The 23,398-nt window shown below is 37.7% G+C and overlaps 1 protein-coding gene and 1 long non-coding RNA gene across 3 annotated transcripts in view; one reads left to right on the top strand and one right to left on the bottom strand.

Annotated features, from left to right (window-relative positions):
- Positions 1-23,398, bottom strand: part of HCRTR2 (hypocretin receptor 2) — a 37,041-nt gene that overhangs the window by 3,088 nt on the left and 10,555 nt on the right. The window contains exons 2-7 of the mRNA XM_075086994.1: positions 19,309-19,487; positions 17,585-17,828; positions 10,142-10,257; positions 4,566-4,786; positions 3,053-3,174; positions 1,751-1,951 (exon numbers count right to left, since the gene is read on the bottom strand). Coding sequence (XP_074943095.1) covers positions 1,751-1,951; positions 3,053-3,174; positions 4,566-4,786; positions 10,142-10,257; positions 17,585-17,828; positions 19,309-19,487 — 1,083 coding nt within the window. The remainder of the gene's footprint in view (positions 1-1,750; positions 1,952-3,052; positions 3,175-4,565; positions 4,787-10,141; positions 10,258-17,584; positions 17,829-19,308; positions 19,488-23,398) is intronic.
- On the top strand, positions 233-22,185 carry LOC142054436 (uncharacterized). Of its 2 annotated transcripts, XR_012659524.1 has the most exons (6): positions 233-518; positions 861-1,031; positions 11,992-12,190; positions 16,061-16,269; positions 18,264-18,359; positions 21,034-22,185. It is a non-coding gene; the product is annotated as an uncharacterized LOC142054436 (long non-coding RNA). The 2 variants fall into 2 exon arrangements; XR_012659523.1 differs by having other exon boundaries at positions 16,061-18,359.

The raw sequence follows: 23,398 nt of genomic DNA, 5'->3' as shown, positions 1-23,398 counted from the left end.
ACTCTCTGAACACTATGGAGGGAGGTGATGATCTATTAACAAAACGGTCTGCCAGAAAATGTTCCAAATTGCTCTTGCAAATTTTAAACAAAGACTTCTTGACTGAAGTCTGAGGGGATTTCTGACGCATAAACCTTGATTTTCTTACTTTTAAACATTTTTAATGTGTTCTACTACTTATTTAATACACATTATTTGGTAAATTGCCCTGTGGTTTCTTATCCAGATGCTACGGTGACCAGCAGAGCACTACAGCTTCCTGTGTACAAGTCAATCGTCGAATCATAGAATGGTTTGGGTTGGAAGAGACCTGTAAGGATCGTCTAGTCCAACCCCCCTGCCATGAGCACAGGACAGGCAGGGAGAAGCGAGTGATGACAAACAATCAGTATAGAGTAAAACATCATCCACAGCCACACTGTCATCTGGGTTTCATGGCTGTAACCTTGCTTGTGCCTTACCTATAGGAATGGCAACACCACTGGAGAAGTAAATGAAAAGAACAGACTTCTTCAGAGGTAATTTATTTACTTCTTTTTAGATATGTATTTTAGTAACAGATTAGCTGTCCTTGGAGATACCAGTTTGTTACCAATATATGGCTTATATAATCCTAGCTTCTAGCTTCTGAGGTAACTTCAGACAACTAATGTTCACACCCCTAGGAGAGGGGTGATGAATCCTGTATTTGCAGTCCCTTGCAACGTCCTGCTGGGATATAACATATAATGTTATGAGAAATACCAAATAATAAGTTATATGCCATTTTCCATCTATTCACAAACCTAGGGAATTGCACAATCATTTTAGAGTTTACCCAGAATTGGGAAAGCTTAAACAACTTCTGCCTTTCATTTCAGACTGTGGTCATTTGTTTATCAACCTGCATTGGAGAAAAATCAAGAGTGGCTTCCCAGCTGTTCCTGAATACACACAATAACCCACTCAAGAGGAAGAAGATCAGAAAACATGAGAAAATAAATTAATGTGAATTTCTTATTTGATCAGCCCACCTCACACCAGAATGCATGGTAAGCAGATCAATTGAAATAGTCAAGGACATTCAGATGGTTCAATCTGTACACCCAATTTGGGTTATAATATTTGTTATAAAGTAGACCACAGCTTCAGAGAATTAGCTCTGAGTAGAATATAGCTGTTTATAAACACAGTGCAACTCCAGGGAAAATTATTTTCATACTTTCAGGTACCTGTTCTTTATTCACTTAGGAGTCTAAAGGAAGTAGGGATCCAAAGAAAATATTTATATAAAATATGATTACCTTACCTTCCCCCCAGTTGCAATTCAACTTTTGAAATAAATGAGGTGGAATTTTGCTTCATCAGTATATAACCAAAGTTGTACCACATTCTATAAAATATTTCCTGTAAGTTACTTTTCTTACATTTTGCTTAGCCATTGCTTTTACAGTAGAAGGTGTTCCAGGAATACAATCACTTTTTGGATTACAACTCCCTCAGTGTTTCAAGGAAAAAGCACTAAGCATGTAACACATACCGTAAAGCAGGCACTTGAAACCAAGCATTTAAGAGCTCTCACTTGTTATTTGCATAACAAATGCAAACAAATGCAAAATGCATAACATTTGCAGTTCTTAATTGGAAACACCCTTCTCTCATTGCACTGTGTTCGGATTCAAATATTGTTTTATGCACAATTAGATTTTACTTCCACAGCATCAAAAGACATAGGGACAAGTATACTACCACTGGGTAATATGTGCAGTACCATTTGCTGGAAGGGTGTTTATGTTGGTCAACACAACGTGCTCTGAAAGTTTTGAAACATTATCAAAATTGCTGATCTGGGTGGTCAAGGATTTCCGACTCTCTGTACTGGCACGACCTCTGGTGAGCCGTTCATCATGATGACTGCGAATGCCAAAGATGCAACAAGAAAATGCTGCTTTAAATTCTTCTCTAAATTTCCCTGTCAACCACAAAAAAGACTAATGAAAAATTGTACTATAAACTGTTTCAACAAAATTCATATGTTAGAAAAAAGCAGCTATGTAGAGCAAAATTAACTCAAAACACCCAGATGCTCTTCTAATGCTGAAGTAGGAAATCACAATTTCAATATCTTGGAGAAAGACAGAAAAAATATAACCTCTGTAAGAATATATGTGAGGTATGGTATGAAACCTAAACTATTCTTGGCTAGACAGAATGGACAAATTAGAATGATTTATGAAATCCTGTCATGGGTAGTCTGGTGATTAATAACATATCTAACGAAAACAAAAAATTGAGCAAACTTAGGCTTAAATGACTGAATTATTACTTGACATGTGAAATGAGAGGGCATGGCTAATTTCTATTTCATCTTGAATACATTTTAAAAGAAGATTCAAAGTGGTCAACAGTCTGCTTTTGGGGCTCAGAATAACTTTTTCAAATCATCCTCATGCTACACACCACAAAAAAAGCTACAGTGGGGAAATACGTAGTGAGGATCAACAGACTTTTTTCTCCCCATATTTAGCTGTAATACCACCAGTTTAGGTCCTGATTCTGCTGTCTACAGCCAAATAAGACAAATACAAACTAAGTCGAATCTATACTAGTAAATAAATGGCATCCTGGCTGTTTCTTTGGCCTTGAACCTAGCTGGCACAGACTGGTCATGCAATTACTATTAAAGACTCACACCCTCGAGAACCCAACACCTGCTTATAAAATGGCATCTGAGGACAGCCCCTGGCCTGTGCTACCTCCCAGACAGTATCAAGGGAGTGTTTAGGGGATGGTAGTTGTTTCAGACCGAAGTCATGCCAAGGACTTCTCTAACAAATTAATGGCATGGACAGTCAAATTCAAGCACTTGGACTCAGGCCCTGGCACTGTTTAGTTTAGTTATAGGTAGATAGGCTGAAGGTAATGGGATACTTCAGGCAATTTGTTCCAAGAAGAGGATCTAGCTCCCACCGGAGGTGCTGGGCTGATGTTACACAGTCATTAATCTTATTTGCTATGGCTCATTACATTCAAACTATACATTAAACTTGAATTCTATGTAACTGTAACTTACCACTGAGGAAGTTATAAATAATAGGATTGGCTGCACTGTTTGCGTATACAAGCCAGTGTGAGAACGTGAACCAAGCATATACAGTTTCTCTGTCATCAGCATGATTAAACATCCCAAAAACCCTATAGAAAAAGAAAAGCAAACCTGAAAGGTGGCAAAATTAGAAATCATATAAAAGGATTTGGCAATTTCTAGACTAATTTTATCTCTGATGACCTATTTGCAGTGTCACAGAAAAGCTGATATAACAGTGCTCGCTTTCTTGAGTAAACAGAGTCCTCTCCCCATCCCTCAGCCTCCTGTCTTGGTGGTTTAGCACAACAGAGGCCATCAATACCTTACTTTGCAACGGTGCAGATGTGTGACTTTTCTGCTAAGTAACCGGTCAGCTGGTGTCAGATAAGTCAAGAAATAAAGGGAAAAGATGCTTTTGACCTATTCATGTCATTGAGGTTCCTGACTTTAGGACCACTTTCAAATAAACAGGGGCTCTAGAATTGGAAAAGTGCTGGAATAGCCCCAAAACTGAGGCCACAGTAGCAGCTTCTCTCATGCAGAGAAACCTGCTTTGCCCAGATTCCTTACACCTAACTTCTGCCATTTAAGTGAAAATCTAAATATGGGCCTACTCTGCTATTGCATTTGATGCAGCCTCTGTAGTTCCTCTGTGGTTCAGATAGGCCTGAACTGCCTTCTTGAAACACTTCTTTCTCTCTACATTGCCTACCAAGGGAACTGAGGATGAAAAGTAATTGAATTAGTCCTCAGGAAAATGCCAGAATTGAGTGGGATGCGTTTAAGCCTTCTTAACCAATTCGAAACTATTCATTAAAAACTGAAATGTTCATCACACACCAATAAAAGGCTGGTTATTTTTTAGGATATTCAAATCTTCTGCTATATGTCATTATTCATCGGTATTCCAGAGGTCTCATGAGATATAATTATATAAAAGCCTTAGCCTGTCAGGCACTCTACAAAAAACAGAGTGTAAACAATTGTGTCTCAAATGAACAGGAGAGAAAAGTGTAGATAAGTAAAACAAAGCTTCATAGGCTAACTAAAGGATTAGCCTGAGGTCTCAAAATTATATGTGACGGGGCTTGGGTTTGAACCCAGCGTTTCACAATCTCTAGGCCCAAGCCACAACAGGACACTTTCCTGCAAACCTTCTGCTTCTGCTTTAGGTAAATGCACTTCCATGGGTGCATTTACAGCAAACAAGCTGTAATCCCATGTGAATGACAGATTTTAATGAGGAGATAGGCTAGATGATTTTCATGAGGAAAAGCTTTCTAATAAGTGTTCCACAGTCTGGCCTTTAGTTTAAACACTACAGATAGGTTAGATATGTTTTTTCTTGCAAGTGTATGATTATTTTCAATTTCTTTATCATTAAATAAGCAAGCTTCTCCTTCAAAAGTATCTGCCAGAATAAGAGGAATTTAGTAACAGAGGATTGGTTTTGGACAGGAAGCTTTATCAAGCGTTTATATTTTGGAATAAACTTTACCTTTTCAAGACATTGAGGATGCTAATTGGTAGATAGCAAAGTGCAAAAACCAGGAGGACGACCATTAGCATACGTGCTGTTTTCCTTCTTGCACGAATCTGTTTTATTTCAGCTGCCACAGCGCTAATCTTTGACTTTGTTGATTGTCCAAGCCCTCGGGGCTGTGCTGAGGACTGCAGAGACTTCCATTTTTTCTGAACAACGGAAGAAGTTCCTGGGATCTAAGAAAGACAAAATAAGGGGCACTTTCTAGCACTGTAGGTAGCTGTAACAAGAAAAATAGATGTGTTGACATACACAGTGTAAGCGAAGTATTCTTTTTCATTAAACTAATTTAATTAATTGTAGCCGGAAGGAAAAAACTGGATTTCAGACACACTTGAATGTCTGCATAAAAATTTGTGGTTTATCCGAATATATCAACTGATACATTAAAATTGCCTTTACTTCCCAAATCACTTGCCTTGCTTGTCTCTTCAGACTATCACACTTACCAACCTTACTACTGCAATTATGTCGCTATAAAGTTCTACATTAAATGTTTTCTTGTATCCAGAGTAGTTTATCCCATTAATATGCTTCTAAGTTGAGATACTAAGCAGCTTTTCAGTGTTGGAAAACAAGGATGTAAAGCCTACGGTTTGAAGCACCAAAAAACTTCCAAATATGCAATCTAGATGACAATGAAGCAGCTGAAGAAATCACAGCTGAAGTTTGGATCTCCCTGCAAAGCGCTTTGACACTGAATGTATATAAAGTGATGAACAGAGGGGAATCATGGAAGAGTGCCAAGACATAGGAAGAGTTAGGTTAACCAAAGACACCTTGCAATATGTGGGTAGATCTGGCACGATGATATTAAAAAATGTCTTGGGTTTTGTTTTGTGTGCCTTCACATAAGCCAAGCCAAATAAAGCAATTTTGCTTCAGTTCTTCAAAACTATTTCCTGCCTGCAGCAAAATGTGAAAGACTACAGATGGCAAGGACTTTCTCAGAGAACTCTATTGCAATGACATTTATAATGTTTTCAGTGTTATACATTGTGAAAACCTTTGGGTAGAAATATAGCTTTATTCACGCATAGTGCAATTTTCTGCAGGATGACTAGTCTCATGAGTGTAAAATAATGCATGTTTAAAAGTATCTGCACAACTCAAGTTGTCTATTGTAACATTTTAAAAACTAGGGCTTATCCACATACACTGACCAGAAGAGAATGAAATTTTGGATATTTATTTCAGAAAAAAGTAAGCTAAAATGGAACACTTGTCCTAAAATAAAAGCATGCACGTTCAAAATTGTTCTAAAATAGCTGTTATGCTGGGTTTGGTTTTTTTTTTTTTTGTGAATTGCTTCCTTGCACAGACAAGCCCTTAATTTAGCATTTATGTGCATCATCAAATCTGATTTACAGCTTTTGGAATGTTTTGGCAAAGTTGTGTTGTAATGAACACAAAATCAATGAAGCAGAATGGGGGATACATTGTAACATTTATTTTTTACTAATGTCTCTACAGACCTCCTTGCACTTATTTGTACTGCGGGTTCCCAATCATTCAGCTGAAATCAGCAGTATCATTTTTAAACCTGGACATGTCTGTCCTACTGCAAGGGATTTATCCTACTTAGCTGTGGGGTGTAGGACTGCAATGTGTCTTTGCCATGCACTACTGAGATAATACGCTGCCTAAGATACTGATTCTGGCTTATCAGGGGTGCTTTGATATTCTGTTCTTCTAACATCGAAGCAGAAGCTTTTCTTTCCTTTTCAGTCATACTGAGTTACCATATTGTAGCAAGAACTGGAGATGGAAGCAGAGAAATTCAGCCAAATCTCTCCCTCCAGATTATGCCAAAAATTCACTTGAAGAAATCAGTGACCAGCTTCCATGGTAGCTAGATGCAATTTAGATGAAGAGAAACATTATCTTGGCTCAAAATTGTGAATGGCTATTTCTGCAGAAGTGTTAGACATGACTGTGTATGTGGTTTGTGCCTGTGTGTGCAGGTAAAGGGTCTTTGCTGGTATTTAAGCAGTCTTCAACATCAAGAGGTGACCAAAGGTAGGACTGTACAGTCTTACAGTACTATATCTTAAATTGCTAAATCTTCAGGAGTTTGTGTTGAGAACCTTTTTAAAAAGCCCTTTTTCCTCTGTCTTTACCAGGCATACATCTGGGCTTTGCTACTGTTACACCAATAGGCAATAATGCAGCAAGAATTTTATCAGGAAAAAAAGAGAAGAGCTATATACCCACAGATGCATAGCTGAACCAGTACCATCTAAGGAGCATAACACTTCAGGAAAGTGTGTGTGTATACAGAAACATTTACAAAGATGCACTTACGTAAACACACTTGCATGTATTACAAGTAATAGGGTGAAAGGAAGTGGACTCAAGTTATGCCTGGGGAGGTTTAGATTAGATATTAATTAAAATGTCTTCACCAGAAGGGTTGTTGAGGTTTGGAACAGGCTCCCCAGGGAAGTGGGTATGCCACCATCCATGGGGGTATTTAAAAGATGTGTAGATGTGGTGCTTAGGGACATGGTTTAGTGGTGGACTTGGCAGTGTTAGGTTTATGGTTGGATTCAATGATCTTAAGGGTCTTTTCCAACCTAAATGATTCTGTGATTACATATGTACAAGTATACACATGCCAGCATAACGCATATATTTGCTCTTCAGTAACGAGCCAGGCATAGTTATAAATGTGGACAACTGGTGTAATTCCAATGATTCACTAAAAGCCCACTAGCTATGTCCCAACAGGTACTAAGAGCTGCAGTTATTTTCTTATGCACCTTTTCTCCATCCCCTCAAATTATTATCAAGAGGTTTATAACCAAAGGAAAATTCTCCAAATGTAATAACGAATTGCAAAGTTTGGAAGGGTATATTTCAGCTGCCAAAATGAAAATGCATTCCTAATTATTAATATGAGGAAGTTTTAGTGTCAATGCATTTGGACAGCAGTAAATCAAAGTATACATTATGGAATTTGATAATACAAATTATGTATCAACACTTTGATCATAAGTCCATTCAGCCCTATTTATTTGTTCAGAAATTACTTTTAGTCTACTTAAAATCCACAAGAGAACGTAGCCTTCTAAGTCACTACTTCCTTGCTAATAATTAAAACAAATTATTCAAAATCCCTGATATTTGTAGCATGATTGTTCTTGTCTTTACAAAGATGAATCATTAATTCAAGGATTGTAAAGGTTATATTCAAGGATCTTGAAAGACACAATCAGTAATTTTAAGAGCTGTTGCACAAAGCACAATAAGGGTAGCTTGTAAATCTATTTTACCTTTAGTCATCTGAAAATCTGCATGCACAACACACTCCATTTTAAAAAAGAACCTTAGAAAAAGTGTAAGGCATAGAAAGGATCTACTGTTTGCTGTGTTTTCTCTGTCACGTATGTCTGGAAGGCTCATGGTACCTTGCAACAGGGTCACTATATTTAACTGAAGTTCTGGTAAGCAGCATGATTTCTTAATTGAAACTATTATCAAATAATACATTTAGAGCACTGCATTCATTTGCTCTACATGGCTGATTATGGCACACCTGCTGCCCTTAGAAAAATGCCTGATGCCTGCAGCCAAGACACAGTTGACAATAGATGTGCACTGGCTTTAATTTCACTTACTGCAGCCTCTTATACATATACACGCTATCATCTACGCTAGCAAAAGAGACATCTGTAATTTCACATCATTGATAGCACTAAGCCTGTAGGGGTATTTGTCTTTCTGCTGCTGAAAAAAAGGATCATCCTGACCTTGTCAGCCTGCCAGATGTATAGGGAGAAGTAATACTGTGAAGAAGAAATAGGGCAGCTAATACGATTGGGGGAAAAAAAGCCCCAACAAAACAGATTGGTTTCCAGAAATTCAACTTCTGCTCGGAATCTGAACTAGCATTTTCAAGCTATGTGCAGGTTAAAAACAATTGCTTTGCATTCATTTAATCAATGGACAGTTTAAGAGAATAGATAGATTTTAAAGACAGTACGGAAGTGAAGGTTAAGAAGGAATATGGTGACAAGGTAATTGGGTGCTACAGGACAGATAACTATTCAGAAATGCAAAGCATCTTAGAGCAGTGTTAGACTGACTTAATTTCAAAACTAACCAAGCAAAGCCTTTTTTCTGGTGAAGAGTCCCCTCCAATTGTAAAGATTAAATTTTACCTTCAAACTGTCCTGTTATTTAATCTTATAAATGTAAGAAATTAGAAGTAAAAATAATAATTTAAAGATAAACAGCAACTCTGGTTTAACCTAATCTGATTAGAAGTGAGAATAATTGTTATTATGCTGTATGGATGATAACTAATTGCCTTAAAGCAGATTTGGTTTGTCCTATATTTTAGTTATTTGCAAGAGATATGTTTTGTCAGTATAAGATTTGATTTTTACTTTTAACAAACATATATTTAGAAGTCTAAAGTCTACTTGTGAATTCTCTGATGGATCAATTTGAACTGAATGAAAAACACTCCTGATGTGGCAGATATTATGCCCTGGCCAGGACAACCTCAGATTTGAATGGTGTCAGACATAATGGTGACAGAGAAATGATTCATGCCCATATCTTGATGTCAACCATTCTTAGAGCCATTTGAGAGGACATGCCTTCAACGGGATGAGTTTATTGTGCTTTACAGAATGACAGGGCAGAGGGTGGCGGAGGACTACAGCCATAGATAAATCCTGGACAAAGCAGAAGACATCAGAAAGAACCATAGACTGATGTATGGCACATTACAGTTCACACCCAGAAAATGACCCTCAAGCTGACACCACTTTGAATTGTTGGAGGGGCAAAAATGTTCCTGAGAAAATTCACATAATTTTTGCCACTTCAGTTCAAATATTCTTTGTGTGTGTTTGCTTGCTTGGGGTTTTTTGTTTAGTATTTCTGTTTTCTCTCCTGTATTTTTAATTTGAAGCCTGAAAAAACAGATGTTCACATCAGAAATCATTTGTCAATAATTCACATCAAACAGCCAGCTTCACATCAGGCAATTCCAGTCTCACAGTTCTAAAAGCTGGACTTTCTAGACTAACTTTTGTGCAGATTGGACCTGCTATGAGCCTGAGACTGCAGAATGAAAAATAAAAATAAAAAATTGTACAGACTGCTAACAAAATGAGAAAGTCAATCCTAACTTTTGACTGCTACGGGAGATTTTAGCGGAATAAACAAGGTCACCTAAGGTATTTTTGGTAAGCTTTTCAGATACAATGGGAGAGATCTTTCTTCTGCCTATACTCAGTCTTTCTGTTGCCTTTTTCTCCCCTTCTTTCCCTCTAAGCCCTTCATAGACATGAGCAAGAAGGGGGATACATTCAGCCTGACTGTCTTCATTTTTTAATGCGTCTTAGTGCCTATCCAAGGCGACTGTAAGCCAGCAGTGTCACTGAACCTGGTTACAGTGATGGGTGTAAAAATCCAAGTCCTAAGTGACAACAGGGAGTATATAGAGAAGAAGGTTGTACATAGGAATCTACACAGTCACAACAGCAAGCAAATAGGGCTAGTGTTAGGTGACTTACCTGGCGACACCACAGCTTTCGAAATATTTGCAAATAGGCCAACACCATAAGACACAGTGGTGCCATGTATGTCACCAGAAAAAAGCATGTGTGATACATTTTGGGGTAAACCTCAGCTGGAAAGATAATTCAAATAGGAAAAGTGCATTTAATTATACATATATTTCAAAATCACTTTAAGCAAAATTATTTATATAGATATACATGTGTTTTTCAAACATAATCGGTTATAATGGAAGATGTATCCAATAATATTACGGTCAGGACTGATTTTTTAATCACTTCTACATACATTCTGCTTCTATTATAAACATGCTTTTATCTCAAGCATCTCTCATATCACATTATTGCTTTCATATCACATTATCACTTTAGGTATGAAGTCTTCAGAAGTTTTGCTTTTTATTAAATCGGTGAAAGAAAATGTCATTATCTAACAATAGCTAATTATCCAACCTACCTCATCTTTGACGTATTTAACAGGTTGTGTAACTGTCTGTAGTTTTAATTCTCCAAAGGCTACTACGTATCCCTGAATAAATTGCACAGTGTCTCACCTATAGACTGAGAATGTAGACTACAGCACAGAGGATGCTGATGGGAGGAGGGACAGACATTTCTTAAATCACTTTTTGGTGGCAGAATAAACATGATAAAAACTCTGTGACTTATTATTATGGTTACATTTTAAAAAATAGAATTAATTCAGTCAATTACTCTAAACTTAGGAAATTTCCAAGATTATTTTTGACTCAGCTTTAATGATAATGAGTTTGCTACCATTGTGTTCTAGTTTCCTGTGGATCTGTTTTCAAAAGACAATTTAGAAATGTTATTTGCTTGGAGATAAACATCTTGTGTTTTAAGAACGTTGCATCATAAGCTTCATTGTTAGATTATAGCAAAATGTGCAGTGTGTGCCTGAAAAACTTGCTTTCGCTTTTGTAACATCAAATGTAGTTTGGCATTACCAAATGTTGATATTAATTACAATCTAATGTTCATGGATGGGCCCAGAAAAGGAATTAACATTATGGAGAGTGACAGTAAGTAGCAGAAGAGAAACTGTGCCCTTCATGAGCAGTTAGATTGCATGGTAATCCTAAGCATTGCATTTTTTTCTACAGTAGAGAAGGAATGTTTACGTTAATTTCCAGAATTTCCAAATGTTTCAGGATGAGAAGATCTGCAGCTGAAAGTCTGTATTGATTGTAGTGTTAATTAATTAAAAAAAAAAGAAAGAAAAAGGGAGTTGCATGAGATCAAAACATTGGTGAGTCAAACTTATTTTCTGCCTCTCAAAGTGACTGAGATTGTGGACCCTATCAACAGGTCCTTTTGCAAGCCAGAAGAATCCCTGAGTGTTTGATTAGACAAGGAGATAGAAAGACTTGGCCCATAAATCTCACAGCAGGGAGGAGTACACCATCATGTTAATTCTGGGCTTACCCCCAAACCCAGACTTGAGTAATATCACACTCAGTGTTGGGCCTGAAAGCACCAGGTGGTTTACCAGTCAGAAAAACCTCAGTATCAGGGAAACAGAAATTTGCCATAGCAAAATTGAACCCATGTTCATTGCTAGTAAAGGTAATAAAGACGTTGCCACTGACATTTGACAGCTTTGATGGATCAGGTTTAAAAAAATTCAGATGAGCAGCATTTGGCTCCTTACTTGCTCTAAGACCCTGTAGCAAAACAACTTACCAACTCTTAACTAGCAGCTGCAGCTACTAGCTCTTGTTAACATCCCTGGGGGAGGCAGACCATTTGGGGCAGGGTTTTTATAATTGGTGATAAACTGGGTTTGTATATTGACCGATGATCTCAAACTTGTTCTTGCATTCCAGAAAATGTAGCCTCACAGCAGTCCTGACAGCCAGGGAAATACCAACATGCATGCTTCACAGGTGGGGAGATTAAGGAGAAACTGGAGGCATGTGACTTACTGGGATCACAGAAGGTCAGACCTGAAAGTACATTCCTTCTGCTCAGAAGGAGGTGCCACCTGCCTCATCAGTGCTCTGCAGGCTGCCAGGCCCCTTTCAGGTAGAAGGACGGTACATATTTAAAAGGCCATCTGGAGTTTATGGCTTCCAATTTAGCATTCCAAGTAAAGTGAAACATTAAATTAGAGCCTAGCTATCTACAAAGAGCTGACGGACCAGGTTGGAGGAAGATCCTCACACTTGCCTTTGAAGTTTAGCCACCTGGAAAGTGCCAGCTGCTAAACATCAAAGGAAACCTGTCCCTCCTCCACCCAGGGCAAAGTCCTTTGTAGAACTTTTCCCTAAGAAGCATGACTCTGTTTAGCTTCTCAAGCCAAAGAAAAGCTTTAAAGCGCTTTGACAATCACAGCAGCAAGAGGGAGGAAGGGCTGGTTTGGGATACTGTTCATTTATCAAGTGAGTGAGTTCCAGGCTCCTTGAATGAGAACATCAATCAGTCTGTGGTCCTGGTCAGCTGCCTGACTGGGATTGCTGAACCTCTTACTGCTAAGCAGAAGAGGAGAAAAGTGTCTTCGCCTTCCATGGTCACTTAATGGGCTTCAAGACAGGGGGAGATCATTCTTAGCTGGAATAACCATCTGTTTAAGAAGAAATTAATGTTCTTACATCACTGGCCACTATTCTACTGAAAAGAGTGAAGGGGACAAAAAGCACACAGGTGGTCCCGGGAATTGGACTGGGGTGAGATTGGCATTCCTATTCAGCACTGGTCATACAGTATAATTACGCCACCTGATAAAGAATCAGTGTACTAAACCAAGCCTTCTTCTGTCTGCTGCAGGGGTTATTAAAATGATTTTAAACTTTTCTAAAACTTCCTTCTTGGCACTGTGTTCCAGTCCTGGACTGTTGTTCAATGAAATGAGGTAAAAGATTGAAACTACAGCTTCTGGATTTTTGCCAGAATTTTACTGTTTTTGTGTAAATACGTATAAACATACATGTATACATATACATATGTATACAAACTGGACAACCCAGACTCAATAGGTTTTGATTTGTCTAACAAACGAAATATTCCCTTAAGCCAGAGGTGCATAATGAAATTTGTACTCTTGACAGCTAAGAATAGAGAAAAACAACACGACTATCAAGTTTGTTGAGCACCAGTAGAGAGTTCCCAGGTCTCCTAGTCTCAGGAAGATACCTGTGGGGTTTTGGAGTTACCAATATGAAGAAGCAATGCAGCTAAAAGAGTATACTTTTAGAATAAAGCTTAATAAATAGGGTTGTTGGGAAATGGGTGCCCATAGTAGAGAAAGTTCGACTCCACAACACAGTCCTTTCCAAACTATGTTCCTATGTCAGAGTACCTACAGCTAGCTAATACTAAAATTACATCTTCAAACCTGATATTTTATGCTCGAGTTATCAATTCACAGTAACACCAAGCATAACTTGAAAATTAGCAATGTTCTGACTTCTTTCTGTGTTAAAATGTCCCCAAGTTTTTCCTTAAATTCTGAACACTTCGATAAACAGGATGTATAAACCTTTGTGTAATAATGCAGTTTCCAGCTATTTGTTTCCCAGAATTAAGACAATATGGTTTTGTACTATTTTATGAGTAGTCTAAGAGGAAATGGAACATAAAGTCTTCCCTTTGTTTCCATTCAACCATGTAGTTTTGGGAAAGGATTATCTCCATATTCTTTTTATCATTTGCAAAAGGGTTGGCTAATGCACTTTGGCTAACACTCTTCACGAACAGCTCTATGAGAATGTATTTAGCTGACTTGGACACATGGTGAACTCATTTTAATATATGTTTCTTTTATTTTGGCACTTTATCATCAAATTCAGCACATAGCAATTACAGACTGTTACAGAAGTGTGGCCAACACTGGCTCCTTAAGTGAGCCTGCATAGGTCACATGTTGGATCCTTCTGCATTCCCAAATAAAATATTGTTATTAGACAGTACTCGGAATGAAAAACCCTGAGCCTAGAATTGGCAATGAATTTTATATTCAGGAATGCCAGAAGCAATTAAAAAGAAATTGAGCCCTGTGTTAGGCTGAACTACTGCTCCATTTGCAGTCACTGGCAGCTCTCCAACAGCATGCTTGAAATCTTGTTAGTCAGGGTGGCCACTGTTTGTTCATCATTAAGGAGCCCAAGTGTCACAGTGCTGATCAGACCTTCCTTCCAGACACTCACCACACTTGTATGGATTTCAGCAGCTGGACCTAAGACTGGGTAGGGTACAGTGCTGTCTCCTGCTTTGGCATCTCTGACATTTTCCTGGACATGGCTTCCCGTTAGTCCTCCATAACACCTCATGTTTCAGTGGCCCTGAGTTCCCAGAATTAGAATAGACTTCCAAAACCCTTTGGAAAGCGTTATTAAACACCCCCTTTTTGCAATCTCAACCTTGTCAATTCACAGTTTAACATCGTTGGGACATACTGTGTACGTGAGGCTCTGCAAAGATTTTATCAGACGTACCCTTATTTTAGACAGCATAAATTCTATGCAGTTCTAAACAAAGCAGTGAACACCCAAATATAATCTCTTTCCTCTAAATTGACTCCTGTAGGATTGAATTGAATTGAATTTAATTGAATCCCGTAGGATTTGCTGAGTATCTCTTGAATGTTTGCCGTATCTGCATCTCCACTTTCTCTTTGCAAATATAGCTTATTTATAGCAACGTGGATTTCTTACTCCTTCAACGTCCTCCTAGTTAGCTTTCTTTGACCCTCGATATTCCCATAGTCAAAAAAGGTAAAACAAAATCCAATAAAAATGCAACTATTTTCTTTGAAAATATTAGCTCTTTATTCCTTCTTCTGGCCTCAAGGCCCACCAGTCTTTTCAAACTGCTGCTCAGTTATCCATGTTCATTTGTTCTTCTGTTCGGGGGCCTTTGTGATTTCAAACCCTGGTTTTCAGTAGAAAAACTGCATCTTCTATGCTTTGGCCCAACTCAGCGTCCTTAGACGTTTTCAGTTGAATGGAAATTATTTGTAGCTAATGACACTCTATTCTCCATAGTCTGAAAGGGATGTTAAGGTGGGTGTGTGTGTATATATATAAAAAATATATGCATTTTATTTTATCCTCATTGACAATATACAATTAACTCTACATTTACTCAGTAATTCCATGATTTGAGCAACCTACTTGTAACTTAACACATAGAAAGGTTTTTCTCTCAAGTTGTTATGGCATGTTATTAACAGAAAGTGGAGAGGATTATTTTTTATGGATAGCTGAAATGCACCAACAGAATAACTAGGAATGACAGTGCACTGTCATTAGAAGAATAATTCCTTAAAAAGGCAACAGGATAAAAATAAGATTGTAATCTTTCAGTGGAATGAAAACCTAATTTCAGAAAACTTGTAACATATTTTGAATGTAAAATTATGTTCATTTCATGCTCAATATAAATGGAAAGAAAAGAAAAAAACCAAACCAGAATAATTTTGGAGTGTTTGCACTTCATTTCTGAAGCCACACCCAAAAAGAACTTAATTCTATGCACCAGTACTTGCCTTTGTATTTTGTACTTTGCCCCTTTCTACCTCTCCAAACATCCAAGTGAAGGCTCACAGCATAACCTGAAGATCGATAGATTTCATTTGGGACAAAAACACTCCATAGGCATAAAGTCTTGCAGAGGTTTTTTTTCTTTTATATAATGGGTGCTTCAACTCAAGCATATCTGTGGGCCGCAAGTACTTCAGTGCAGCACTGAATGAGGCGCACTCTTTAAAATAGTTCCAAGGCTCCTATGGACTCTGTAGTTCAAAAGCAACACTTTCCTGTTGGCAATCAAAAAGTGGCCAATGCAGATCTGGAAATTTTGAGAGTGCATTCCCTGATGAAATCTTCTCCTGGCTTCCTAATTAATTAACTACATCATTTTAACTTCCCAGGTTGATTAAAAGTTTCTTTGCTGCAGATCTAACCTTGAAGTGATGAAGGCATGGATAATTAGTTCTGCAGCCAAAATGAGTGGACACAAAGTGTACTTGGATCAAATGCTGTGAAAGAAAATATTCACATAAATACTGCAGCATCCAGCAGCAGACTGGGATACAAAATTGCTCACAGATGAAGAAAGAATACTAGCAGTAAAGAGCAGATGTGTCCTCTCCAAAGAAACAGCAAGTATAATACTCACAACTTATCAGAGACTTCCCTAACCTACAGACTTTCAGCACATCTTTGCCTGCAATGAATGCCAGCTAGGCAATGGCCATCTCTGCCCCTTTTCCCTGTCCTAGAGGACTAACTGGGGTGAAGGAGATAAAGCACAAGGAATGTGATAGCCACTGTCGTCTTATTAATCCCCTGGTGGCCCTGCAGAGGCTGTTAGCAGGGGAGGAACTTCCAAAACAGCACATAGAAAAGTCCTCAGCAGTTCAAGCTGCTTAAGCTAATTTATCATCATAATTAAGTACAGGTGATCCAGTTGTATTTTATCTTAATTGTTCACAGGACTGGAATCTTCTTCTGCAGAGACAGCTCTGGGAGAGAATCTGTGTTTTAGTCTGACTCTAGGCTATTAAACAGGCACCTTTTAGTTATATGTTTTGGCAAACTTGGCTGTATTTTCCTTTGTGTGAATAATGGTATTACTGATGGTCATTATATCCAGTGTCAGAGTCACAGCATGTAACTCATACACACTATTAGCACTGGAGTTATGCCAAGGCCCACCAGAGTTGAGTCTTAACCGTTCGGGTGGGTGGCTAACATCGCTTGCTGTGAACGGAGACAAAATAGAAGTAGTTACTCCCTGGCAACACTTAAGGCTTCTTAAAGCTGAATTAAAATACAGAACAAGTCAGATTCAAAGTTAATCTGGAAAGGCAGAATTACACTTCTTGGACAGAATAATTTGTAACTGATTACATTTACAGAGTTATTTAAATGATCTTGTCCATGACAAATTTCAAATTGTAGACTAACTCGCTACCACGTATCGACGACACCTCTGTAAATTCTGTAATGACATGTAATTTGCATTGAAGTCCCAGGAGATACCTATAAAGACTAGTCAAATATCAGCAATTAGCAAAGCAATATATCAGGTAAAGAGAAATTCTGTTCTCGTGTAGTTATTTCTTAAGGCTAAATACTGAAGTCTTTGTAAACCTGCAATGTCCATCGATCACAGAATTATATAAGCATAAGCATTTAAGGGTGGGAACATTTCTGCCCTCTGGGAAACATTAACACGGTCAAGACACAAGCCAGCCTCATTCATTTAAACTTGGTCTCAAATGTACTTCAAGCCTTAGCAATACAAAAGAAAATAGGATTTCGCAGTATTTGAAAAACGGTAGTTCTAGGAAAGCTTATATAATTAAGAACATTTTGTGATATGTTTATACAACTTGACTGCGTATTAATAAGTCCTGATATTTTTATTACTTAACAGCAGTATGAATTCAGTCTTTATGGTCAATGACACACTCACCTCCCCAGTGCTCGTCACACACTGTGAACAAGGTGGTTTTATTGGCTAATCCTGGGAACACACTGCTGCACTCCATAACAATAGCCTGAGGAATCATTATGATGCAGGACACAATCCAGATAATTATAATGCTGTTCCTTGCTCGCTTGGCTGTGCTTTTAAACATCAAAGGGTGACAAATTGCATACCATCGATCCAAAGCAATGCAGCTGAGTGTCAGTACAGACACAGAGACTGAAACTGTCTAAAGAAAAGGAAATGTTATGTAAGTGTAAATCTAATTTTTTCAGAACTTTAAAGATTTTTTATTGCTATTTTTCCCAGTTTTAAAAATTATTTTTAAACATACTTAGCTCTTTATCTGCAATTATTAAATAGACATTATTCCCATAAAAAGACTCCTTTTAAAATCACTTCTTACAGAATTACAACAGATATCTTCATCTGCTCTAGTCCCACTAGAATCAACAGGACAATTCACAGATTAGGATGCTACCCAAACTGAGTAGGTGTAGCAATGTCACGTTCTGAAAGAGCAAATTTTTGCAACAGAATTTGTAAAACTTTATTTGAAAAACTACTTTTAAAACATTAGACAACTGGACTTTAGACAACTAATCTTTTTTTCTTTGTATAACAATTTTCTTTGTCTGTTTTCTATGTTATATTTGGATACTAGTACCATCATTTTGCCTTTCCAGTGTTCACAGAAACAATGGAAATTCAGGGTCTCATGAAAAAGAAACCCAGCAACAATCAGCTTAAGGCAGACTAAGTTATTTTGCCTTTTATTCACTGTAGGAAATAACCTATCGCTTTGGTTTTACTCTTTCACTCTGTACACTAGGTGATCATTTAACTTTCTCTTCAGATTTTCTTCCACTAGAATGGAGGCCTTGAGAAAAAAATGCATGCTTTTGATTGTATTGAGTAGAGGACATAACTATTGGAGAATTGTTGCCCTTGACAATGTGGCTCTTCAGCCATACAGGTCTCTGCTGAAAATATAAATTGTGCTGGAGGCACAGTTCTGATCACCTGCATACATTCAGAGTTCCGCTTAATTCTTTTGATTTATAGTGTCTGAAAGGCCAAGCACTTGTCATTCTAGTATGCCCAGTCAGTTCATCTAACCAGCTATTCTTAGAAAAGGTATTTGTCAATCATTTTGATGCAAATGATCTCATAGCTAATAAGTCCACAGGTAAATTAGTGCTGGCAATTATTGCTTAAGGCAGGAAATCTGATCAGCTCCCAGTGAACCTGGAAACTTTGAATATTTCTAAAGAATGCAAAGTAAGTCACTAAACACATAGAAAAGCCGAGACTCCCTTCAGAAGTTCGGATTCTCTGTCCTGGACGCTTGTGTAGCTGTTTAGGTCCACAGACACTGAGTATAAATGACTGTAATTCTATTTACAGACATTTTTATTGCTTTATATCCTTTCTGAACTATTAAAAAAGATCACAAAAAGTGAAGAGCATCAGACAAATGTTCCAGAAAGTGTATTGCCCAAGAGCAACAATCAGACAGACCAATATTTATTAGCCATAACACACATTCACAAGCGGAACAATCCATTAATCCCCAGCAAGTGCCCTGAGATACCTACCTCAGTAGCAGGGATAGACTTCCATCAGATTATCAGTATTAGGAAGATGCAATTGTTCTTTGTCTTTTTCATAACATGGGTAATGTGTACACAAACACAGTAAAATAATACCTGTAAGTAGGGAATCACTTTGCAGAGGGACTGCCCAAAGAACCACGTTTCTGTGATGTCCACTACTAAAGTTGCTGGAAGACAAGTAATTGTGACCAGAATGTCAGCCAGAGAAAGATTCACTATGAAATAGTTGGTAACTGTCCGCATGTGATGATTCTTCCACACTGCAATGCAAACTGAATTTGGAAAGACATGTTAGTGAAGTGGAAATGGCTTAGGGAATGCTTCAACAGGAAAACACTTGGCTTTGCTGAATTAAGGAAATGTTTGTGTCTGCTGTTTAACACAGAATATCTGAATATGTAGCTCAATGCAAGAACCACATGTTTTCTTTTAGAGTGGAAACAAGAGGGTACATGTAGAGAGAATCTTAGTACACAAAGAATAGCTTTCCATAGACCACAGCATGGGAAATAATCTGATATATAAAGCAGCTGATTTTCCTGCTAGTTTATCTTCACTAACTATTCACACAACTATCTTTGTGACTGTTTTAATCCACGGGCTTTAGTCTACAGCAATTCATATCTACATTTGTAAGAGTTTATATTTTTCTTACGATAGCATGACGCTTAATTCAAATTTCTACCTCCCACAATCTTGTAAACTGCAAACAATCATTTTATAAAAAGTCTTTCTGGGCATAATATATCTGTTGTATCTGCAGACAACCCGTAACAGTTGTCTGGGTAACTGTGATTTGAGGTAAGTAAATAAAGCTAGTTTTTGCAGTATTAAGTGCTACCCATTTAAAATGTGGTATAGTTTTGATGACGATTGCTGTGATCAAAAGCAGCATCTAGCAGGCACTTTACAAGACGTGCCTTTAAAGCTCATTTTATACCTTTTCTTTTCTCTCTTCAATTTGAAAGGCTTTTAGAAATGAGGCAAATCAGTCCTTTAACGTAGTTGCACTGAAGTCATAAGCTAGTACATTAAAAATGTCAAAACTGAGTTTGAGAAACTAGTCTAAAACCCTGAGAAATTGCAGCAATCAACAGCTGTTGAATGTTTTAGATTCAGTCACCAAAAACTTTTTAAAAACTGATGCACAAAACATTCCAGAAACACCACAACACTTCTTGTAAGAAAACAATTCATTGCACATCAAAGGTTCTTCTCCTGTAAACAATAATTCATCCATCATGCAAATCCAGATGAAGATTCAAAGTCTCCTTAATCTGTCAGGATACAGCACTGTGCTTAATTTAGATATATTAAACAGACCACAGAATGCTAAATAATAGAATTAGAAGGGTCCTCAAGAGGTTGTCCAAATCTAAAATGGAATCAGCAAGAGTTAAGCCATTCTCTTACTAAACCAGCTAAAACAGCTGGAAAAAAATACACAGACTTTAAGGCACATAAGCTTTTGAGATCAGATGCTTCTCTAGATCCTAAGAAGGATGGTGTGCCTGTAAGCTTGCATCCATCTTCCAGCTGCATCAGTTGATCTAATAAAATATATTACTTCATTCCACAACTGTTGTCTTGTTTAAGTCTCTAGACCAGCACAACTACAGCAAGACTACCACTAAGCCATTGCTGCCAAGTTTGTATTTTGAAGTTTGTTACATTTGAAGATAACGTGCCTCTCTCAAATGTGTTGCAGTGTTTAACTATCTATCTTCCCTATTTTAAAAAAAACAACAAACTTCTAATGCCTAACCTACCATTCTTTTGCTGCTATTTATATCACTTTTTTTCCCTGACAACAGGCAGAAAGAAGAAGAGTTTTTCCCTGCAGTAATGTTTCACCTATGTAAAGATCATTATTACACCTTTCCTCAGTTTTGTTTTTGGACTGTGCACCTCCAGAACTCTTTATCTTTTACTGCTGGTCATTTTTAGAACTTCTGCAACTATCCTTGTTGCTGTTCTCTGGACACTCTTCAGATGGGATTGCACCTTTGTTGTCAGAGTGGCATACTCCTTCAAGACCTCACTAGAGCTTTAAAAGGAGCTGAGATTGGAGCACTTCTTCCTGAGGGCTATGTTTAGACATTTAGAGGTAATTTAGGACAAAGAGAGAGGGAGAGGCCAGGTGGCCTTCGTTTCTCTAAGAAGAGGTGATTTTATCAACTACCTTTTTAGGATGTAGGCTTCCAAATTTAATATAAAACCTCTGTTGTGCCACAATAGATGTCCTTCATATCTTTTAATGTGTTGCAGACATGACTCCAAATTCTAAAGCTTGTATGAATTTAATCTCCAATATATATCTATCACATGCAATTCAAAACTCCTCCACAAAGCTTTTCATTGTTCTTGGACTGTTTTTGGAGAGAATCTCCCACCTTATCCATTTCTTCTATTGTTTTCTCCCTGGATATAGAATTTCAGGTTCTCTTAACTGTGGCCTCAGATATCTGAAAGGCAAGGCTTATAAATCAAAACCTTACAAGAAACATATTTATCATATTTACTCCCCATTTGGGTGATTGAAGTTACCTACTAAAGTAATTATTTCTGTAGCTCTGTATGATAATTACAACATAACTATCCAGAGCGTTAGCATTGTCACTTGGTACATGGCATTACTACAGTTATAACTTACATTGTGACAATGCAGAGGCAGCACCTAACAGGGAAGATAATACATTGCTGCCCCTCTGGAATGTTGTTTGTAGTTGGAAATGCAATGCTGAGGAAAAAACCAAAACCTGCAAAAACCATTTCACTTTCAATTTTAACACTTTGGGCTTTTATTTATGGCTTCTTCTTTGTCCTGAATGCAATTCATACTGAAAGTATGATCCTGTCTTGTACTCAGGCAAAAGTTAATATTAGAGTGGCAATGATTTCTGTACTTTTTATTTCTTTTATTATTAGGAAAAAGTTAAATAAAATGTTTTAAATGTCAGCAGTCAGCTACTTTGTTCTCATGCTATGGTTTCTAGAGTCCTACATTCTACCTGATTCAGACAAGTGCATTGCTTTCAGCAAAGGACGTCAGTGCCGGAAGGTGCCAGATACAAGCAGTTATGTATGCTCTTTGACAAGACCTATTCTCATTCCTGTGCTGACCTGTTTGGAGAAAGCACCTGAACATAAAACTTCATTTCTGGTAAAACAAATCCAATAAGTTAACAAATATGAGGTCAACCTCATTGGCAGCAAACTGCATCAGAAATAAATTCATAGCATTTTGCATGTTGTGTTCAAAGCTTTCAATCAGTATGAGCAAATGAAACCTCATGATACCCCAGGGAGCTAAGAAAGTATTATCAGTTTCATCACTGATGCAAGGAAAGTGAAGTGCAGAACAGAAGTTGCTAAAGGCCGTACAATAAATCAAACACAGAATAAGAAACTTGGACTCCTAATTCCCAGCTCTGTACTAAGCCTTCCTGATCACACTGGCTTAACACAGATGGAATTTAGATGAACTCCAGTACCTGCTATTCCTCAGAGAAATACAAAAGACTATGCCCCTTGCTACTCAGGGAGTAGCAGTATGCAGGAAAGCCAATGTACAGAAAGTAGCTCTGAATTCCTTTGAATTCTAATCTATGAGGGCAAGAGGCACCTGAAAGGTGGAAGAATCATAATTTGAAGCATAGAAATGCAGTATAATTTGTTACTTTAGATTTCTCTGTTTATGCTTGTGTTTCCCCTTTTGCCCTCATCCATTCTTTGCAGCATAGACTATCTTCCATTCTTTGCACAGCATATTGCACGAAAGCTTCTTAACTAGCATGTTTACATACTACCATAACAGTTAAGTATCCCAGAAATTTATTCCATGAATATATACAAAAAACGAGTTTGTGTAAAAAAGCCTCTGAAGAGAACGTATTGTGAAAACATGCCAGCTTTCCCCCCCCCTCGTTGCCCTCTGCTGGTTGCAGTATTTCTTTCAGACTGCACAAGCATTGGCAATGCTTTGTTTCAGTGCAAGCCTAGACTGAGCTGCGAGGATTTACTATGAGTTATTTGAATAGGACAGAATGGTAAAAATGACAGAAATTTAGTTCAATATATACTTTCCAGACTCGATGTCTTTCTGAGTCTACTACAGTACAAGGTTATTCGGTAGTCTTGGACAACAGCTCCATTGATATCCCAGTGATCTAGCAGATCATGG

This window comes from Phalacrocorax aristotelis, chromosome 3 (genome assembly GCF_949628215.1).
Source record: "Phalacrocorax aristotelis chromosome 3, bGulAri2.1, whole genome shotgun sequence".
Lineage (NCBI taxonomy): Eukaryota > Metazoa > Chordata > Aves > Suliformes > Phalacrocoracidae > Phalacrocorax > Phalacrocorax aristotelis.
This window is presented reverse-complemented; position numbering and strand designations above follow the sequence as displayed.